This window comes from Cuculus canorus, chromosome 5, assembly GCF_017976375.1.
Source record: "Cuculus canorus isolate bCucCan1 chromosome 5, bCucCan1.pri, whole genome shotgun sequence".
NCBI classification, from domain to species: Eukaryota; Metazoa; Chordata; class Aves; order Cuculiformes; family Cuculidae; genus Cuculus; species Cuculus canorus.
In genome coordinates, this window is record NC_071405.1 from 51147989 (window position 1) to 51169999 (window position 22011).

The following is a 22011-nucleotide window of genomic DNA, read 5'->3' on the forward strand; positions in this document are numbered from 1 at the left end:
TTTTTGTTGTTTATGAATAGTTTTATTCAAATCCAGAGAATAAACCAAAACTTAAGCTTTGACTCTATGATATTTCAAAGACACTTAGTGGCCTTCTGGTTGGCCCTGGTATATATAATATAGATTGAAACACTTGGGACTTGCAACAGAAGTTCTCAAGCAGAATTTAAGATTTGTTACTGACCAGTTCAGTTTGAAATGTATTAAACAAAACCCATTCAGTTTTCAGCCAGAGAACGTTTTGACTCCAGTTACTGCACAGCAACATAAGCACTAATTCCAGCACAAGAGAGGGGCAGAAGTAAGCAGTTCAACCAGGCAGGAAGGCAGGTCACTATTTCCACCTTAGAATTCAGTCTGTTCTCTGTTGTCAAACAGCTTCAAAAAAACCCCAAACTTCTCAGCTGTTCTTTCTATGTACAACTTAAGTTACACAAATTCAGTTCTTTAAAGTACAATCAAGAACTGGTTTAGATTTCTTGTTGTGCTTCATCTTCATACTTCTTGTGTTAGGTTATAATGAAAATAGAATCAATGGTGACAAACAAAATGCAAAGCTTTACCAGAAGTTTTCCATGTGCAACTGTAACAATCTCCATCCTCTATACTTAAGACCCAGTCATTCTGATCTACTGTCACATGTGTTATGTCCGCTTCATACACTGGGCTGCTGGGCAGATTAGCTACTCCAGTGGAAGAAGCAAGATAGACATGGCCTGCCTTGCCTTCTGTCATCCAAGAGCTGCACATACATTTAGCATAAACTGCACCCCTGAAAAACGAGACTACCAAAAGCTGTGGTTACACAGCAATTTAGTCCAGAATAAATTAGATTGCTGTGACATGAAAGCTATTTCACTTTTTGTTTCAGCTTCTGCTTTCTGCATCTTCCCTTATGCCAAAAGTGGTATTCAAGTGCGTGTGAGCCAGTGGGCAAACTGGATCATGCTCAAAAACTAGCAGATCTCACATTCAGTCTTCAGCCAGAGAACGTTTTGACTCCAGTTACTGCACAGCAACATAAGCACTAATTCCAGCACAAGAGAGGGGCAGAAGTAAGCAGTTCAACCAGGCAGGAAGGCAGGTCACTATTTCCAGAGCAGCAGCCTAATTTGCAGCTTAATCAATGTGGCCACATAATCACAATCTGCAAAAACACAAGGCATAGGATCCCAACTCAGTTTTGCTTCTTAAACACAGTGGATTTGATGCCTTGGAAGCACAGCGCTGGAACCACTGGTTCCAGAGGAAGACAAAGTAAAGTAGTGCAACCTGACTGCCCTCAATCCTGCGCAGTGCTTCAGTAACTCCAGATAATGATACTACAAAGTGTTATCATCAGCCCAATCAAAGGATATTCTTAAAATAGATACTTCTTCAGCAACTTGCTTACTGTTTTTCAAAGACCATACAGAAAAACATAGGAAACAGCAGGTTTTAAAAAGCAAGTTGGCGGGGTATTTTTAGTACAAGATGAACACTTATTAAAACAGCAGGTACTCCTCTAGTCTGATTTACTAAAGCCTTGTTGCAGAAACAGAAGTAGAACTTAATTTGACTCCTTACCAAAGCAGTTGAAATAGAAACATTAAATCACCTAAAGGATTATTATGAGCAACTTTTATTTCTTATGACACTACATTTGATCCTTTATGTCTTTGCAGCTTTCCCACCACACTGAAAGCACGGGTCTGCTTTGGGGACACCTCATAGCTGCAAACCACCGCAGCGTATGTCAGCAGAAACAGGACATGCACAAGGTCCATCATCCTTTCAGGTGATGCATCCCACTCTTCTCTCTGCAGTTTCTTCTCTTTGCTGACCTCCAAAAACAACGCGTGGGCTGCAAAAAAGGGCTTAATCTCCAGGGAACAGGAATTATCCGTGTAGGGATGAGGTGCAGGTAAACACATGGCACAGTTGCACAGCTTCCCTTAAAAGCAGGTATGAAAGCAGTAATGGACACTGGGAAACACCAAGCAAATTGAGATGAGCAAACAGGACTGCAACTGTTCTGAAGAGTTTAAAGTGCCTTTGGGTACAACTGCTCTTACAATTGGAACTCATGGACCAGAGGCAAACTTTTCTCTTGGCATTAACAAATATCTCACTTCATAACTTCTTTAATATGGGAGAGAAAGCTACAATCAGAGGTATAAATGCTGCTACTTTCCCCTTCTCCCAGCAAGGTAGAGAAAAGAGCTCTGAGCTTAGGACACCCTCCTACCAAGTCTTCAAACAGAAGTATGCATAGCCCATACCCAAACCTGCTGATAAGAAAAAATACCCCAGTAGTGCAACATCAACCTTAGTGCAAGTTTTCTCCTGCGAAACAGCTACTAACAGCACTTCCCGCAGGGCCTCTGCAGTCCTGCCTTCCTCTTACTTTTGGTTCAGACACACTCCTGTCCCTGTTCTGGCCCAAGTTAATTGCATTCATCTTTCAGCCTGACATGGCAGTAATGATCCTGGATCTTCGTGCAGAGTCAAGCGAGTTCAAGATTATTACAGCGCCCAGTATTTCTGCTTGGCCTTAGAATTTGATGCTGCTATTAGACACTGTTAGAGGAAAATTTAACTTTATAGAAATTTATACAACTAAGTTTCAAAATATTAGTTGGGGAAAATCATAGTATCATAGAGTTCTTGGTGTCGGAAGGGACCTTTACAGGTCATTCAGTCCAACCCCTCCCCTGCCTGCAGGAGCAGGGACATCTTTAACTAAATCAGGTTGCTCAGAGCACTGTCCAACCTGAGCTTGAATGTTTCCAGGTATGGGACCTTCACTACCTCCCTGGGCAACCTGTTTCAATGTTTCAACACTCTCATTGTGAAAAATATCAACCTTCTCTTCTCTAGGCTGAACAGAAGCTCTTGCAGCTTCTCTTTGTAGGTGAGGTGCTCCAGCCCACAGATCATTTTGTGGCTGTCCTCTGGACCCACTCCAACAGTTCCATTTCCTTTCTGTGCTGAGGGCTCCAGAACTGGGCACAGTATTCCAGGTGAGGTCACAACAGAGGCGAGTAGAGCAGTAGAATCACCTCCCTCAACCTGCTGGCCACTTTCCTTTTGATGTGGCCCAGGACATGGTTGGCCTTCTGGGCTGCAAGTGCGCATTGCAGGCTCATGTCCAGGTTTGTGTCCATCAGCAGCCCCAAGTCCTTCTCTGCAGGGCTGCTCTCAATCATGCTGTCCCTCAGCCTGCATTGAAACCATGGATTGCCCCAAACCAGGTGTAGGACCCTACACTTGGCCTCATTGAACCTTATGAGGTTCACATAGACCCACTTCTCCAACTTGCCCAAGTTCCTCTGGATGATATTCTACCCTTCAGGCATGACAACCACACCACTCAGCTTGGTGTCATCTTCAAATTTGCTGAAGGTGCACTCAATCTCACTGATGAAGATATTCATTGATGAAGATATTAAACAGCACAGGTCCCAGCACAGACCCCTGAGGGACACCACTCGTCACTGATCTCCATTTGGACATCGAGCCATTGACCACTACCTTCTGGATATGATGATCTGAACAATTCCTTATCCATTGAACAGTCCACTCATCAAATTTATATTTCTCCAATTTAGAGAGAAGGATGTTGTGGGAGACTGTCAAAGGCTTTACAGAAGTGTAGATAGATTACATCCATTGCTTTTCCCTTGTCCACTGATGTGGTCAGTCCATCACAGAAAGCCACTAGGCTGGTCAGAACTTGCCCGTGGTAAGCCTTGTTGGCTGTTTAGAATCACCTCCCCATTCTTCATGTGCTCTAGCATAGCTTCTAGGAGGATGTGCTCCATGATCTCCGCAAGCACAGAGGTAAGGCTGACAGGTCAGTGGTTCCCAAGACTCTACTTTCTGCCCTTATTAAAGGTGAGTGCAATGTCTCCCTACTTCCAGTCACAAGAGGGAGGGGGCAAGGGCTCTGTTTTCAGATTTACTGGTTACCCCAGCCAGTCCAAGAAGGCATAGGCACCGTTCCTACAACCCACAAGGTAATTGTGACAAAAAAACCAACCCACAACAACAAGCAAACACCACCCATTTCCCTGCATGCCTCAGACTGGGATCAAATTTCAGTCCACAGCCCATTTGTCCCCTCATACAGAAGTTTATGAGAGATTACGTGATCAATTTGTCAAACTGTCTTTTCAAGGAACAGACATCAACTAGGAGGTCTTAGAATATTTAATGCAGTTTGAGACATGTAACTAAACACAGAGAAACTTTAAGTACCGTAAGTGGTAAAATGAACTTTTTGTCTCAGCATTTTCTAGTCTTAATCAGCATACTGCATGAGCAGATCATTAATATTTTAAAAGCAAATAAAGGATGTAATGAAATTTTGGAGACATCTGACCCACTATAATATTTTTTAAAGCTAAGGCTCAAAAGGACTGCATGTGTGTCAGTTAAGTGGGTCTCCCGCTAACTCAGGAGAGGTCAGAAAGGAAGCTGACTACCTACTAAATGTGATAATACACATGCTGTTTAAAAAACACGTGAATAGAGGTGAAGGAGATTATTACATGCAAGGCTTTAAATGATCAACCATTTTCATTCAAGCAACTTTTAATAATTTGGTACCCTAAAGATTATTTTGAGAAGTACAACAGGGTTAATTCCACATAGCTAAATCCAAATGAGCTAAAATCCATTATAAAATGATAGAATTAAAAAAAAAAAGTATTTATATCACTTAATACAGTGGAAAGAGATAAGCAGGACAAAGAAATAGGAAAGGGTAAACCCTGCTCTATTTACCCTCTACCTTCTAAAAGCGCTACACAGATTACTTAATGTGCACTAGCATTGGTGCTTTGAGATCATGCCTGATTATCGCAGAGGATATACAAACCTAATAAATATAAACTCTTGTTATAAATATCTGTCTCATTTGCTTTTGAAAAGTAGCCTAGTATCTGATTAAAATTAATCTTTTCCACTTAAGCACTGTATTGTGTACCAAAATCATTTACACAGTGACTTCTGAAGTTCCTAAAGCTATGTTAAAAGCAGACCTAAACCAATTTTTGTCCCAAACGATAGTACCTTGGTAAGTAATCAAACAATATGGTGGAAGTTTAAAGTAAGGGAATAATATTCACATTCAGTTCTCCAAACAACAGCAGAATTCATCTGGACATGAGGAGGGGGAAAATAAACCCAAACCAATAACCAAACATCCAACAAAAGCCCCACCACAAAAACCCAACCTTATTTGATACTTACACGATACCCAGCTGCCCTACAGAGGACCATTTTCTCCACAAAATATTGAAGAACCAGTCTGGGGCTGGATCAGAAGAAAATCTAACATTTAGAGCAAGATTTTGCTGCTTTTCATTCATTTGAAGTAGAGTTTGATGCACTAAAGCATCTCAATAATCCATTTCTGAAGAGACTTGCTGTATGGAAGAAACACCTATCAAACCAGCTTTCAAGTGCAGGATTCCTGCATATTACAGAAAACAAGACGTTGAGAAAGTAGTTCTTGCATGGCAGGTAGAACTGAGTCCAGTTCAGCCAGTAAGCTGTTCTCATTTGAAAAAAAAATAACTTAGAAATTTAAAAGCTGCTTCTGTTTCCAAGTTTCAGACAAAGCACATAGAATCTTTAGGCCACACAATTTTAATTGCCCAGCAGACAAACGTTAGGAGCTTACTGGTTTGGGCTGCTGTAAAACTGCTTCCCTCAAGTGATTTACTCGGAGAATGGGATATTTCTGTCTCTTGAGATATATGACAAGATTTAGAATGAGTAGTGGAATTCAAGAACGTAGTTTTATCCAAGATGATCACTAAAACATTTGTTACCAGCCCAAAGGTGTGTATGGAGATTCTCAAGCTAGAAAGCTGCTGACGATCAGGCACTTCCACACCAGTCTGGGCTGTCTAAAGGACAAAGCACTGCTTTGAGAAGCTGCCACACTGGAATGAAAATGAAGCAATTTATAAAGAGAGTGCATGGACATGGAGCAAGACTCCACAGGCTTAAACACTGCCAAGTATTCAAATTTTCATAAGTTTAAAACAGAAGTATAGCCACTTGCTCTTCTGGACATTAAAACAGCTCTAAAGCATACATCTCAAATATTCACGCCATATATTAGAGCTCCTAAGTAATTTTTCTCTGTTTATTTTTAAAGGAAAAATAAAGTAAGCTAGCCTTCTATAAACAGTACAAACAGCAAGACTGAGGATTTACTTATTGAGCAAGGAAAAAGCTGGCTCATTTCTCCCTGTTACATAGGGCAGCCTGGGTCCAACTCTTTTACACATTAGTGTCCGTTAACTGTGACACACTGCCAATATTTTACTGAGGAAATCTTGAGAAAGAAGGAGAAAAAAAGGAATCACAACTTCTTAACTATTTCTAACTTGCCTCACCTAGCCTCAAAGGAAGCTTACAGGACAAAGAAGAAGTGTTTATCACAACTTGGGACCTTTCTCCTGTTGCTTTCAAATGTCTACTCTAAGAAGACACTGAAAATTTCTCACTATTAAAAAAAGAAAGAATAAAACAAGAATTTTCTTCCACAGAACATATCAGATAAATATAGTAGGGAAAACAGGTAATGAATGGACAGAAGTCAACTGAAGCCTAATGTTCCTACAAGTTTTCTATAGTCAGTGGAACGAGGCACGGGCCCTCACAAAGGCAACACATGTAATTAGGTTCCCTTGTCTGAATTACCCCCTGGAAAGTGCCCTCTCCCCACCTCTATTGATCCCCACAGTCATTCAAGCTTCATTCCAGCAAAATTACCATCAGATTCTGTACTCACCACTGTCTAAATCTACCTGTTAACGTTGCAATAAGGGGGGAAAGCTGAGAAAGACACCATGCACATCAACACCAGTTTTCACAGACTTAGCATAAAGCAAGAAATAAGGACAGTTATTTTCTCAGCTTTTCGTATTAAAAACAAAAGACACACCAAGAGAACGCGCATGCTATCTGGGTTCCACCACGTACCTTCCCTAACAATGAAACTCCCTGTCAGGTGTCTCCAGTAACCAGTTACTGCTATGCAACAGCAGGTGAAAAGTTGCTCTGAAGATTTAAACACCTTCTGAAGTTTCTAGAAGTCAGAAGAACAACTATTTTAAAAGTTTACCAAGAAACGAGTACAATCCTGAAAAAAATGGCTATAAATAATACCCCCAAACAGTACAATTCAAGTTGACCTGACAAACACTTGAAGAAAATAAAACACTCATACCTTTTCTGGAGACATAAATAATTACCAGGTTATAATTTCAGTGAATACTGACATTTCCTGAGGATGAAGACTGCATTCTCTTTGCAACAATGTCAATATCTTTCTCTTTTTGCCCTTCCAAAATTCACAGATTTCCAAAGATCTGGGGACCAAACAATTCTAATAGAAGCTAAGGACCCATAAGATTCTGAAAAGCAGATCATTAGTCTCTTTTCTCAGTCTCCACCTAAGACATCTTTAAGGGTGCTATAGAAAACATCCTAAATTTCAATCATCACCATCTGTTTCACCCACCCCTCCTCCAAGGACAGAGGGGAGAAAGGAATAGTAGGTCTTGTATAATGACTGATGTGTGAGGTTGTCCAGCAAGTCAAAACAAGCAGGATCATCTAATAACCAGCTCTCACAATCAGTAGGTGATTTTCAAGGAAATACTGTAGTTTAATTAGAATCATAGAATCATAGAATAGTTAGGCTTGGAAGGGACCTTAAAGATCATCTAGTTCCAAGCCCCCTGCCATAAGCAGGGACATCCCACTAGATCAGGCTGCCCAAGGCCCCATCCAACTTGGCCTTAAACACCTCCAGGGATGGGGCATCCACAACTTCCCTGGGCAACCTACCTGTTCCAGAGCCCCACCACTCTCATGGTGAAGAAATTCTTCCTAAAGCCTAACCTAAATCTGCCCTTCCCCAGTTTATACCCATTGCCCCTCATCCTATCACCACACGCCTTTACGAATAGCTCCTCTCCAGCTTTCCTGTAGGCCCCCTTCAGGTACTGGAAGGTCCCTATAAGATCTCCTCTGAGCCTTCTCCAGGCTGAACAACCTCAACTCTCTCAGCCTGTCTTTGTATGGAAGGTGCTCCAGCCCTCCGATCATCTTTGTAGCTCTCCTCTGGACCTGTTCCAACAGCTCCATATCCTTGTTATGCTGAGGATTCCAGAACTGGACACAATACTCCAGATGAGATCTCACAAGAGAAGAACAGAAAGGCAGAATCGCTTCCCTCGACCTGCTGGCCACATTTCTTTTGATGGAGTCCAGGATACAGTTGGCCTTCTGGGCTGTGAGCATACATTGCCGGCTCATGTCGAGCTTCTCATCGACCAGCATCCCCAAGTCCTTCTCTGCAGGGCAGCTCTCAAGCACATCATCCCCCATCCTGTACTGAAAACAGGGATTGCCCCAACCCAGGTGCAGGACCTTACACTTGGCCTTATTGAACCTCATGAAGTTCTCACAGATCCACTTCTCCAGCCTGTCCAGGTCCCTCTGGATGACATCCCGTCCTCCTGGTGTGGCAACTACACCACTCAGCTTGGTGTCACCCACAAACTGGCTGAAGGTACACTCAATCTCGCTGTCAAATCATTGATAAAGATATTAAACAGCACCAGTTCCAGTACAGACCCCTGAGGGACACCACTCATCATGGATCTCCATCTGGACTTTGAGGCATTGACCACTACTCTTTGAATACGACCATCCAACCAGTTTCTTTTCCACCACATCGTCCACCCATCAAATCCATATCTCTCCGTTTTAGAGAGAAGGATGTTGTGGGGGACTGTGTCAAAGGCTTTACAGAAGTCTATATAGATCACACCCGTTGATTTACCTGTGTCTACTGTTGTGGTTACCCCATCATAGAAAGCCACTAATTTGGTCAGACAGGATTTGCCCCAGTGAAGCTATGCTGGCTGCCGTTAATCACCTCCATGTCCTAAATGCGCTTTAGCATAGCTTCTAGGAGGATCTGTTCCATGATCTTCCCAAGCACAGAGGTGAGGCTAACAGCTCAGTAGCTCTCAGGGTCGTCTTTTCTACCCTTTTTAAAAATGGGCACAACGTTACCTTTCTTCCAGTCACCAGGGACTTCTGACTGCCATGACTTTTCAAATATCATGGAGAGTGGCTTGGCAACCACATCTACCCATTCCCTAAGGATTCTGGGATGCATCTCGTCAGGTCCCATAAACTTATATATGTTCAGGTTCCTTGGGTGGTCACGAACCTGATCCTCCTCTACTGTGGGAGGGGGTCTACCCCCCTGGTCACCATCTTGCTGTCCCATGACCCAGGAATGGTGAGGAAAGTGGTTATCGGTGAAGACTGAGACTGTTGTTAAGTACCTCAGCCTTCTCCTCATCTGTTGATACGTGATCCTCATTTCCAGCCATCAGTGGGGATACATTCTCTTTGACCTTCCTCTTTTGACTGATGTACCTGTAAAAGCCTTTCTTGTTAGTCTTTACTTCCCTTGCCAAGTTCAGCTCCAGCTGTGCCTTGGCTTTTCTGACTTCATCCCTACATAATCAGGCAGCATCTCTATACACATCCCAGTTTCCCTGTCCCTGCTGACACTGCCTGTGCAGTTCCCTCTTATTTTGTAGTTTCACCAGCAGGTCTTGACTCAGCCACGCCGATCTCTTCCCTTTCCTGCCTGATTTCCCACATATGGGGTCTGAGCACTCTAGCACTTCATGGAAAGCTTCCTTAGATATTTTCCAGCTCTGTCCTGCTCCCTTGTCTTGGAGGACATTGTCCCAGGGGATCCTACTGAGTAATTCCTTGAAGAGCTGGAAGTCTGCTTTCCTGAAATTTAGTGTCCTGACTATACTCCTCACCTGTCCCATATCCCTCTGGACCTTCAACTCTACCAGTGCATGATCACTGCAGCCCAGTCTGCCGCCAATGTTACTGATGAAGTTACCACTTGCATTGGTGACCATAAGGTCCAGCGTTGCATCTCCAAATATTGCCCATTTTCTGTCTACAACATTGATTTTTCAAGCAGAGCAGGCTACTTTGGAGTTATGCCCTGGCTTATACGAAGGTGAAAGATGTATCCAACTAGGCTTGATTAAGAAGTTCTCTAGCTGCATCCAAATCTGGTTTAAATACAGCATGTTCTCAAAAAATAAAAGCTGAGTCAGAAAATCAGTGCTAAAGGAAGAGCAGGAGGAGGAGGATGTGGAGGGTTTTTCTTCTTTTTAATGATATCATGAAATGGTCACTTGCATTTCCTAAATTGTTTACCACTGTTATAATGTATATTAGATATGCAAAAATCAGGTTCACAAACCAACAGTGAGAAGTCTAGGTGGAGTCATATTAAGAGAAGAATAGGTAACCCAAGTCTACAAGCTAGTATGGTTTTAATAATGATTTAGGTATTACAAAAGGTCTGGGAAAACTTAGCAATATTTCAGTCATATGCAAATGATTATCATATCAGTTTTGCAAGAATTCAGGGCAAAAGTGGCAGCAGGGGGAGATGGATGCACTCTGCCTATCTACAGTAACACATACAAATTCAGAATTTGTTTCGGCCCCTATAGCTTCAGAATATGGAAGATAATTTAATGAGAAGTCATATTCAAATCTTCACACAATATTTGGATGCAAATTAAATAAATACCAAAGATTAAAATAGTAAGCTCATGTAGATTTCTCAAATAAACATACACCTCCTAAACAGGTGCTGCTCAGACTGATCAGAGAGCGTGACTGTTCACAGAGGCAGTTAACTTACTCCTCCTTACATCCAGATAGACCAGTATCTTTTTGAAAGGAAAAACAAGTGACTCCTTCAAACTGTCTAAGAAAGGAGTCTATAAATAGTCAATCATGGGAGGAGGCAGTGCTAAATATATCACTACAGGATTTCATTATTAAATCCAAAGAAGGTGCAAAATTGTTTTTCATGTATTTTAAAATTGCTTTATAAACAGCATAAATGGATGCTTGCAGTTACATGGAAATTAGCATTATCTTTATCACTTATGCCATTTACTTAAAAAAAAGATAAGTGTTTAGTAATACATACAATTCCGGATAAACAACTGGAACTGAAATTAAACAATCTGCCTCAAGTTATTAGTTACTACACATTCATATGGTATATTTGTACACTTCCTCCATTACTGGTGTTTTAATACACTCTTGATCGATCTTGGTGAAAGGAAAGATTAGAAACTCCAAACAAAATGGGCAAGAGTGATAACTGAGTGACTTCATTATTCATTTCCAGAATTTGTGCCCTAAGTTCTCATGATATTCATTATTTGTATCTAAAACATATAGGTGTATCTTCCCCGTCTTCTTACGCAGACACATTTCAAATTGCTCTTTCCTACACGTTGACTGTACCTAGTTTCCCTTCTACTCTGTAGCTTCTCGCACCTACTTTCATCAAAATGCAGCCTTTTATCTTTACAGAATATTATGGAACATGTTTCGGGTACAATTTTCTGCTAATGTGTTCAAAAAGCCTCCATAAAGATTCACCTTTACTATGGATGACAAATGTTCAAGAAGAACAGTCTCACAGGACAAATTTATGCACATTACCAATCTTTTCATTACTCAGTTACGGTACCTGTAACAAATATAGCAACACTAATGCTTAAACTTATTCCTGACAGTTTTTAAAGATTTAAATACATTTCCTTTGTCAGTCTAAACCACATGTTTACTCTTATTCAACTGTACAAAATCATGGTTAAATTACACTAGCGTTCTTAAAAATTCTCCCAAATCGCCTTTCCCTTTGCTTGCTATTTAGCGATAAGGTTAAAAGGAGTCTCACCCTGAACATACAGGATTTAGAATAACCTCAACTACCTCAGTTCGCTGTAAACTTTAAATACAAGCAAAAGTCACTAGATATGCCTATTCATAACAACAGAGATAAGCTTGCTTTTATAGTGGGTGCTTTTTCTGAAGATATTCTACAGTTTCAACCATTCTTCACAGTGAAGTGTGTTAAACTTCTTCCCCCATGAAAAATAAAAACATGACTATTCCTGTGCTACAACTATTTTTGAGTACTTTTTCGTACAATTATATACAGCTCTTCAGAAATCCAAGTAACAAAGCAATCCACTTTATTCTCTCCACGTCAAGAGCAAATGCAGTAGAACATGTCTAGTTTTCAGAAGACTGTTTTCTTTAAGACTATTAATATTACTGCAACTACAGTAATAGTCATTTTCATTTAATTTTTAAGTACAGAGGAAAGAGCCATATAATTTCTTTAGTTTATGCTTATCATCATCACCCTTTTACCATAAGGTCAAAGACTATTCCTGTAAGCCTTCTTCCACATTTGAGCCAGAATGTTGCTCCAATTTTTCCAAGAAACTGTGATAAAGGACAGATGCAGAAATTCCTCTGTATTTTACAAGATACTGCCTAAAAAATGTTTATTTACTGCTCGCTTCTTCCTTTACATTTCTTTACTCAAATAAACATGACCTTTTTCTTGTCACTGGAAAAAAAGTACTGTTACAATATATCTCAATGATGAAATATCTGCAAGATCATTTTTTTTTAATTAACTGTGAAGGGAGGAAACAGAAAAAGCCTGCTACTTCAAGATTACATTAGTCCTGCTCTACTTCAGTCTTTCACTAGCATCACTGACAACAATTTCTACCCTGCCTTCCCACTGTTAAAAAAATACACATCGGTAGAAGTCATCACGGAAAAATAAAAAAACAAGTTCTTTGTTTTTTTTTTTTTATTGTAAGGACTGTATTATGCTGAGTAGCGATAGGTAATTGTGGGTAAAAGTCTACCAAACAGAATGCCAAAGGACGACAATATTATAGAATATAAAATGTAGGGAAGAGTGCTAAGACTATTACTTTCTCATAAAGGTGTGAAAACATAATAAAAAACTGTTTTGCAAAGAGTTACTCCTGACTTCTCTTTATTGAGGAGAAGGGTAGAGAAAGAAAGAGGAAACCAGTTTTAAAACTGGTGCACTCAGGGTTTCCAAACTGCAGCATTCATTTATAGCTGAGAAAAAAGACTGTTAAACTGAGTTCACCTTATTGCACCCAGATTAGAGAAAGCTAAGCACAGTTTAGAACTCAGTGGTAATAACATAAAGAGACTAGCAAAGAAGAATAATTGTCTCAAGGATTCATGTTTACTGCCCTATAAATGCAAATTATCTTCAAGTAAGTTTTTTTCTCTTTTTGAAATTTTTCTTCCATACCATAACACAATCAGCACACATTTCTTCATCACCTCAGGTGAAAAAAATAAAATCATTTACTTTCACCTCTTTCACATTTTCAAAACAAAACATGACTATATGACACACCTTATGCTGTAACAGTTTAACCCTGCATCAGACAAATCTCTTTAGGTTTAAGCCTACATGCTGCGCAGCCTGCTTGCTTTCTCTTTGTACTTTGCCAGATCTCTTCAATTTCACAAACTTTTTGAACAGAGATGTTATTAATTCTCATCAAGAAGCCAAACCCTCAATGAACCACTGCAGTGACTGGGAGCAAGCGTCAGCACTGCTCTCACAGTGCTACAGCAATGGAGAAAAGTCCTAAAGCAACAAAAAGCTTTCGGGTAACCCACCGCTGACTTGGATGAAGACTTGTGCAAGAACCAACTTCATTAAATAACAGAGCAAAGAAAAAGGGTAGATTAGGTTGACATAACATTTCAGAAGCCAGAAATATTTCTGTATTCTGCCTGACACCAGGGTCTCAGCTCCACACCACTGCCTCAAGTAGAGACACCACACCATCTGGAACTTTAGTTTTTCACATTTCATTAAAAGCTTATCAAACAGTGGCTGTTATGCCTCTTATAACTGCCTACAGTGGAGTTATGCTCTCAGAGTTTATTCCCCAGACATTAGAATCAAGTTTACTTACTTGGCTCTAAACAAGAGTACAGATAACACATGTTGCACTCCTCCTTAAGAAACGCACTGCACAATGTAAAGCATTTATTTACTATGCAAAACTGCACATTCCTCCATGCTGTGTGAAAACTAAATTGTTGGGTAATACTCTCCACATAAAACAATTGATAATAATTATTTTTCCTAAAGAGAAATGAAAGTGACAATGGATAAAAAGGGCTTTGCTGAGCTTTCTAAACTGCTGCTTGACTCTGCATGGCTAAGCCACAGATATCGGTACAACAGTTCCAACAAATAAGGAACTAAGCATTTCTCTGCATTGGAAAGTTGTGCCGTTTCTTCCTAGCACACACATTTGCCACGACCATTGCATTTCGGCAGCCATACTACTTTAACAACGCTAGCATCCGAGACACTGGCAGCTCTGTGGCCCAGTGGTAGATAGAAAAAATATTTAAACTTCAATCACACAGAAGTTTAGTGTTCTGCTGACAACCAAAAACCATAAGAACACAAAGAAGGAAACTGGACTGTGACTTCACATTGATTGTATTCACTGTGTCCTAGAAGTGAAGTCAGAAAATTGTTTTCCAAAGTCTTTTGGAAACATAGCCCATGTTCATCCCACATATAAATGTGCTTTAGTACTTTCAGCTGTAATTTTCAGGAGAAAAGATACAGCTGCATTTCTGGTGATGGGTAATATAAAATACATGTCAGTATAGATCACTCTAACATAACTTTTTAAAGTTATGAATCCAAGTTTAAAAGTTACAGCAAGACATACTTATTTCTTACCTTCTACTTGCTACCTCACTGCCTGTCCCTGCTGATTGTGTGAACCGGTAGTCAATATGAGTTGCATCATGGCATCAAGGCAAGCTAATTCTGAAGCTACCATGGGCCCTCAGAGCTTACCAGAGAATTCTGAAGTTGTTTGCTGTGAAACAGCCACACACAGAGACTCATGCTGGTTTTAGAGAGTAAATCATTCTCAACAGAGGCATGCCACCACATCAGCAAAACCTTGGGTTTTGTTGCATTAGAATTCTCATTAAAAAAAAAGTCATTTTACTTATTATCCGTACATGTTCCTTCCTAGACTCGCTGTTCTACTACTAAAACACACCATAATTTTTCAGTAAACAAAATTTCTAGATAGACATTGATCACTGTCTGCCTATTTCTTTAGGAAAGGAAATTCTCAAAACAGAACACATACAAATAATGACAGATGACTGCAGGTATCCAGGTGTGACACTGATGCCTAGCTATATTCTTATCTATGCACACATTCTAAAATGTTTCCTCTCTTTAAACGTGTTCTCTATCAATCCAATTTGGTTGTGTTATTGACACAATAGCAATACAACTACAGAACTGCTTAAATCAGTTTAACTTGGGAGTGGTGTAAGAGGTTTTTTGTGTGCATTGCTGTTTTGCTTTCTTAAAAACAAAAGTGAGAACAAGTTTTGTAGATCTCTCAATGTTACTTATTTTCCTTCTTGCAACCCACAAGATGTGTCTTCAAGTTCCACAATCTTTCTACTAAGCATTCAGTCACAATTATTACTCATACTTTAGACGTGTCGAAGAGAATTCCTACCAAATGGCAAATGAGATATTTGTGGTGCAATTTATCATGGTAAATACACACAACTAATAAGGTACTAAATAGGTACTGACATGAATTTAGTTAGTCTAGACACAAAGAAAAATTCCTGCATGCTCATTCAGGCACAGTGTGGACCAAGTAAAACAAAACCTAAAGGTTTGCCTTAACCAGAACGGTCTGGTTTAGAATAAGTTTCAAGATAATAATAAAGGAAGAGGAAAAAAAAAATCATTCATTTTCCCAGCTCCCTTAATATAAAATATTAGTTTTAACACAAAAAAATGCAATGGCTTCCACTGATTACACTAGTTACTTGTTTGATAAATTCGCAGTAATTCATCCTATCTTTTGTTGAGACATCAAATAAGAATCAAAAATGTCTGGTTGCTCACACTTATTTTTGCACTTAGAAATTTAGCAGCTCTCTTGGAAGCTGAGAAAAGAGACATCTTTAGAACAGGGTGTTAAAAATACATCTCTGTTTCCCTACCTGTTTCTCACTCAGAGCTGTGATTTTGGCTTGAAGTTCATGAAGCTGTTTCTTCAAATCAGCGTTCTGATTAGAAAGAAAAAATATCTGTGAGAGAGATATTCCACTTGTTAACAGAGAGTAGTAGCAGGAAGGTGGATTTGTTTTGGTTTCTTTTGCATAGCATATGACAAATACAGCACCTCTGGATATGCAGCCAATAAAATTCAAGAGGCTCAACAAAGCCTTACTTAAGTCACCGAGTGTAACAATAATCAGAGGACCTTTCTAGCACTCAAGAGAGACAATCCAGTTTGGAATGAAGATTTCATTAAAACATCCATTAGTGCTTACCAGATTATAAAGCATGTTTGTACATTTCATTGAGTTTACAAATTAAATAAGAAATGTTTGTTAATAAGTAATACAATACTATCACATTATATACAATAGTATGCTATGGTATGTTACTTAAAGCATTCTCACCTATGGTACTTACACAAAGTCATTATCATACATTTGACTGTGTAGAGCATCAGCAAATATCTATTAAATTAATTGTCAAGTGTGTCAAATGAAGGCAAGCCTTTCTAAGCATTCATTTACATGTACGTTTATGTCTTACACTGTATTTAAGAGAATTGCATTTGCCTTAACACATCATTCATATCAGTGCTTTGCTTACAATAGCACCTTAAGATTTGAAAGCCAAAAGCATCACTATAAAGATGCAGTCAGAGAACAATTTTTTTAACTGGACTGTTTCCTTCTATTAAAAATAAAATAAATTGCCCTTGCTTTAAAGCCTGTGAAGCTCTGCAGAAACATGACAGGGAAGTGAGCGTCCATGCATTTTTTTCTTTTTTCCACTTTTGTTGCTGTTGTTTATGTTGTAAACTCTTCACACTCGATTATGCAGAGTTGCTGTACTATGCAGAAACATTAAGACATAGGAACTTCATGCTCAGGACAACTTCCCTATTTTTATACTCCTCCATACAGTTTGGAAATGCATTACAGTCTCAGTTTGTAGATAGTCTTCTCCAATATAGACACAATTCTGATATTGACCAGTCACTCTCCCTTCTTATAGATTCCATTTCAATAATCTGGGATAAAAATGCATTAAGAGCATTGGGAATAGGGACCAGGTTTACTTCTCCTGGCTTCAGGCACTTTGCATGGCTGTTTGCAGCACGACCTCACTTTCAGCAGATATGAGCAGAAAGTGAACTGCTCTACAAGCTAATCATTAGCAGACTTGCCCGGCAAGTAAGAGTAGCAGACCTTACCCAAATTCCAACAGAATAAGGAACTTTTAGAAAGGGGATTTTCCAATATCCTATTCCCTGCTCATCCCTCTGCATCAAGAGTCTAACTACTTGACTGTTACAAAAAGCCCACTCCACTGAGCTCAGAAAAACATTTTTTCAGAAAATTACAAGTTATTTAGTATTTTATGAGGATGGAAGCACTTAATAGATTAAGCCTCAAGTGAGCCACCTTTATCCCTCTATGCAACATTTCAGACTGGCTAGAGAACTCCACAGAAGTCCTCATTCAGCACACTGGAGTACTTAATCGCTGCACAAGACAACTCAGTCTCCTTCCACAGTCACTGGGAAAAGGGCGACTTCTGCTCTCTATGCAAGGAGTCTACCTATCCAACTTCAGTAGCTCTGAAACACCAAGGTCAAGTGCCCACTCTTTGGACACTCCAGCGCTGAAGCTGGATATGCAAGACAGGCAGTCCGAACACAGCGTTAAGCTACATTCTTTATTTGGACAAAATTTCTTGGATGGAATATCCTACCTCTTCTTGTACAACTGTAAACCTTAACATTCACAGTTACTGATACTTAAAAAAAAGAAAAAAGCAAATTCTATCCATAGCAGATTTTATAAAGAGCTGCTTCCAAACAAATCAGAAGCTTACTGCATGTTTTAACTGCACCATAGGCCACAAGAGCCAATTGATTCATTTTATTACGAATATGAGGCAAAAGGCTCCATAAAGGCAAAAATTCTGGTTTGTTTTGGGTTTTTTTTTAACTATGTAGCAGTCATTGCTTACAAACTTGTTCATAATAGTTTTCTTCTAAACATTTTGTCAGCAAGGAAGAACATGATCAAGAAATATCGAGATTTCTCAAACTTCACGCACTCTTATTTCCTGTATTTTTAAGGGTAAATAATGCAATATAAGACTAGTTACCTGTGGATCTTGCTTCATTTGGGCAACCAATTTCTAGAAAGAAAAAAGATGCAACAATACAATGAAGATTTGCATTACAGATCTTGAACAGTTTAAAGTTCAACATTTTTAAAGAACCTTTGTAAAAGCAACATATTCCGTTTACAGCATTGCTATAGCAAAACCTGGAATCCAGTATTACATGATTTTCAAACCCATTCTTATTAGTATAGTAAAACCACCACACGAAGCAACCACTTTTGCTCCTCCTGAACAGCTCTTGAGCAAGTGATGCCTTTTTAGACAATTTAAGCCAGCTGGGTAAGATAATCTAATAGCTCTGTTTCCCCTAGAATTGCTGCCTTCTTTGCTTGTAGTCACAAGAAACACAAATCACAGATAACTGCTGCGGGAACAAAAGCTGTTTGTATATTCAAGAGCAGAACATTTCAAGTACTAAGGGTCTGCCTGTGCACTAGCTTGGCTGGTGCCACATGGAAGAATCATGTTGAGAACTATATTTGCCACTTTTCCCCCTCAGAGAGAGATTGAGATCATTGTAGAAGAGATGCCCTGCACATCGAAGGGAAAGCAGACAGATGGTTACCATTCACTATTCTTCCTCCTTCACTTCCTTCAGGCAGCTGCAGAAGAATGCAGGCTACTGCTAAGCAAGGACAAAGTTACCAGGCTGCCACCAAAGAAAACCAGAGCCCAGAGTGAAGAGGCCACGTAAACAAGAAATTCCCAATCTCTTTTTTGATTACAGCCATATTTATCCATCATATTGCCATGTCCCTTCCACACATGCAAAGAACAACGTAAAATCTTACTTACTTTCCCATCTGCTCATCACAATCAGGAAAAGTGAGAAATAAAAGGACAAAGCAAGCAACAATATGTGTTTCATTCCACCTGCATTGATACCATTCAGAGAATTCAGACTTTGCCAACTAATTCACTGTAAAAGTTTATTTCACTTCACATACTAAAACTGGTAGTAATAAAAAAAAGCATAACACAACGATAATTCTGCATCTCACCACAGCCACATTTTTTTTCTAGTCCTAGCCAACAGCAAACAGAGGGATCAGCATGATGTCTGTGCTGAACAAGCATAGAGTGCTGTCTCTCACCTTTCGGAAATTTACATCTCTGATGTCTTCAATAGATTATGCCTTAGACTTAATAGCTATTAATACATTTTTTTCTTCCATTAATTTGCCTTAATTACTTTTTGAACTCAGGAAAACACTCAAGCTTCTGTGACAATAATTTTCAAAGGTAAATTACAGGACTCAGTGTATAAGGACCTCCTTTTCTTTTGAATCTGCCTCCCAGTAATGCAAGCACGAGCAGCAAAAAAGATTACAGAAAACCAGTCTTAAGACAATTTGGAATTTGGACACTCGGACATATGATCCTTATGGGTCCCTTCCAACTCAAGATATTCTATGACTCTGACTGTTCCTCTCCATCAAATTCCTACATTTTTTCCACACCACATATTCCCCCATCAGTCATCGCTTCTTCAGATTGAAAGTCTCCTCATGCATGAATCATTCCATTGCTTTGTTCACTCTCAGCACTCTTCCTTGTACTTCTCTAGTTTGTCATCTGGAGACAAAGTTTAAAACTGCATACAACGTTCAGGTACTTTAAACTGCAGGAACTCCTTCCATAGTAATAATGGCCAATTCACAGCCTCCTATTGTATATGTAAAACTGGGGCTGTTTTTCCAAAGTGCATCACTTGGCATTTATCTACAGTGTTTATTGTTTCATCACACTGCCATTCAGTGTTACAGGAGTTAAGGCACTATGTTACTCTATGTTACCCACACTTCGCTGATTTTTCATGGGTGCTTTCTGCTACATCAGAGTTTGACAAAAACCAAATCTGTTAGTTTTTATACAAAGTGCTTGCACAGGCTCAAGTCATAAGACAATTCAGTCAGTGACTACGAACAGTTCATGAAGTATTGGTAAATTTTGGATCACACAATACTGTGCCATGGAATCATAAGAAAAAGAGTGTCCTTTTGCACTGACCCCAAATGCAAGCTAAATTTAAGATATTTTAAAACCTGCTGATCTTTTTACTACGAAATGAGAGAAAGAAAAGGATGTTTTAGGTTCTTCCCACATATCAGCTCAAAGAGTGATCCACAAAGCCCAGTCCTTCTGTGAGAAGAGCTAAGCATAACTCCATTAACATCTCCTGTAATCAAACCTATGAAGAGCAGACTGTTTCAAATTAACCTTAATTAAATCCACAGAGTAGCAGAATGAACGCCTTAGATTTGAGGCATCTCTGCTTAGGGCAAGCAATATAGCTTGGATATAGTAGATATCTGAATATTCAAGTTGTACTCTGATATAGCAAGTGACTTGGTCAGACTTCATTAATGGAGCAAAACAAAAGAAAGTAGCTTTTTCTAAACATTCAAACTACCTGTAAGGGCCTAGAGGAATTGTTTAAGATACACTTTGCCAGAGCAGTAGCATTGAAGCTTCATACAGAGTTCTGGAGGTAAACTGGAAGAAGCAGAAAACAAGGAGCTATTCTACAAACAAAACCAAAGTCATACTGAGCGTCCCTTTCTGAAACTATATAAGCAGTCACAAGTAACACGCTGCAGCGTGAAGCTGGGAGGCTTTGCTCACAGTGTGGAGTTGAATTCTATATGCTTATCATAGACACCTGCCCACCACTCACAAGGGGACTACAAACTACAACAGTATGAGTGGTTTTTTAAAGAATCCTCAGAAAAAGATATATTAGATAAGCAAATGATGACAAGCAATACAGTTGAAGTAAAATGCCATGGGTGATTTCTGAATTTCCTTACCCTCATAACAAAACCTCATTGAAGTTTTGCATACAAGGGCCTGGGATTTTCTGAGAAGAGCAAAGTACTTGTCTGTAGTTCAAGAAATTAATCTTTAGCTTTTTCAGGTTTTTTACCCTGAAAAGTGGTATATTTTTAAAACAGACATAGCTTCCTTTCACTGATCCATCCATTCAAGTCCTTGCCCTATGCTCATCATTGCAGCAGCTACCCAACAAGTAGTCTAGAACACTTGTTTAGACATCAGGTAATTTAGACACATTTTCCAAATTTTATATGATGGGTTACATTGATCAATGTAACTCACAATATATTTCTTTCATCTGTTGTGTAGACAGTTGTGAGTCTCAGATACCCCATAGAAATACTTGGGGAACTGTCTTTAGAGAAGGTCTCATTGATACATCTAATATTCAAGTTGGCAGCTACTCTGTGTTTATGGCTGTAACAATTTTGTTCTACGAATTAACATGCATACGTTCTCTTACATTTGCTAAATTAGGTATTATTGTTACTATTATTTTCAATATTTCTCATTGGTATTGTACTGGAATGGCAAACTACAACTCTATTGCTACACAGCATTGGACAGGCTATCAGTAAAAAGACACAACACGTGTTGTGGTGCCTGGGCTCAGAAATTTTTACAACATTTTGGTTATCAAAACTATACAATTACAAGCTTAAAAGGTAATAAAGTAGAAGACAGTCCAGAAGAGAAGCACCAGATGAAACTACGCAGCACTACACCCATCTCATTTGAAGTTTCTCCACTGTATTCCTCCATTGCAAACTGAATCCTTCAGAACATTAGAAAAACCTTCCAGCCAGAACCAGCCAAGCAGAGAGTTTTCAGAATGTTTTTATCACTGCTACAACATACATATAAAAAAAATTCCCCACCCACAGTCTGATATGCAGATTTTTCAGATTTGCTAAGAAGCAACAGGTGGTGGGGTCAAAATGCAGAGT

At 39.4% G+C, this 22011-nt stretch overlaps 1 protein-coding gene across 6 annotated transcripts in view; it reads right to left on the reverse strand.

Moving 5' to 3' along the window:
* Window positions 1-22011, reverse strand: part of PHF21A (PHD finger protein 21A) — a 136983-nt gene that overhangs the window by 78911 nt on the left and 36061 nt on the right. For 5 of the 6 annotated variants that reach the window (XM_054068692.1, XM_054068690.1, XM_054068691.1 and 2 more), the window contains exons 4-5: window positions 18209-18241; window positions 16015-16080 (exon numbers count right to left, since the gene is read on the reverse strand). In XM_054068692.1, the coding sequence (XP_053924667.1) occupies window positions 16015-16080; window positions 18209-18241 (99 nt within the window). Of the gene's footprint in view, window positions 1-6981; window positions 7088-16014; window positions 16081-18208; window positions 18242-22011 lie in introns of those variants that run through there. The other variant, XM_054068695.1, reaches the window with a different exon arrangement.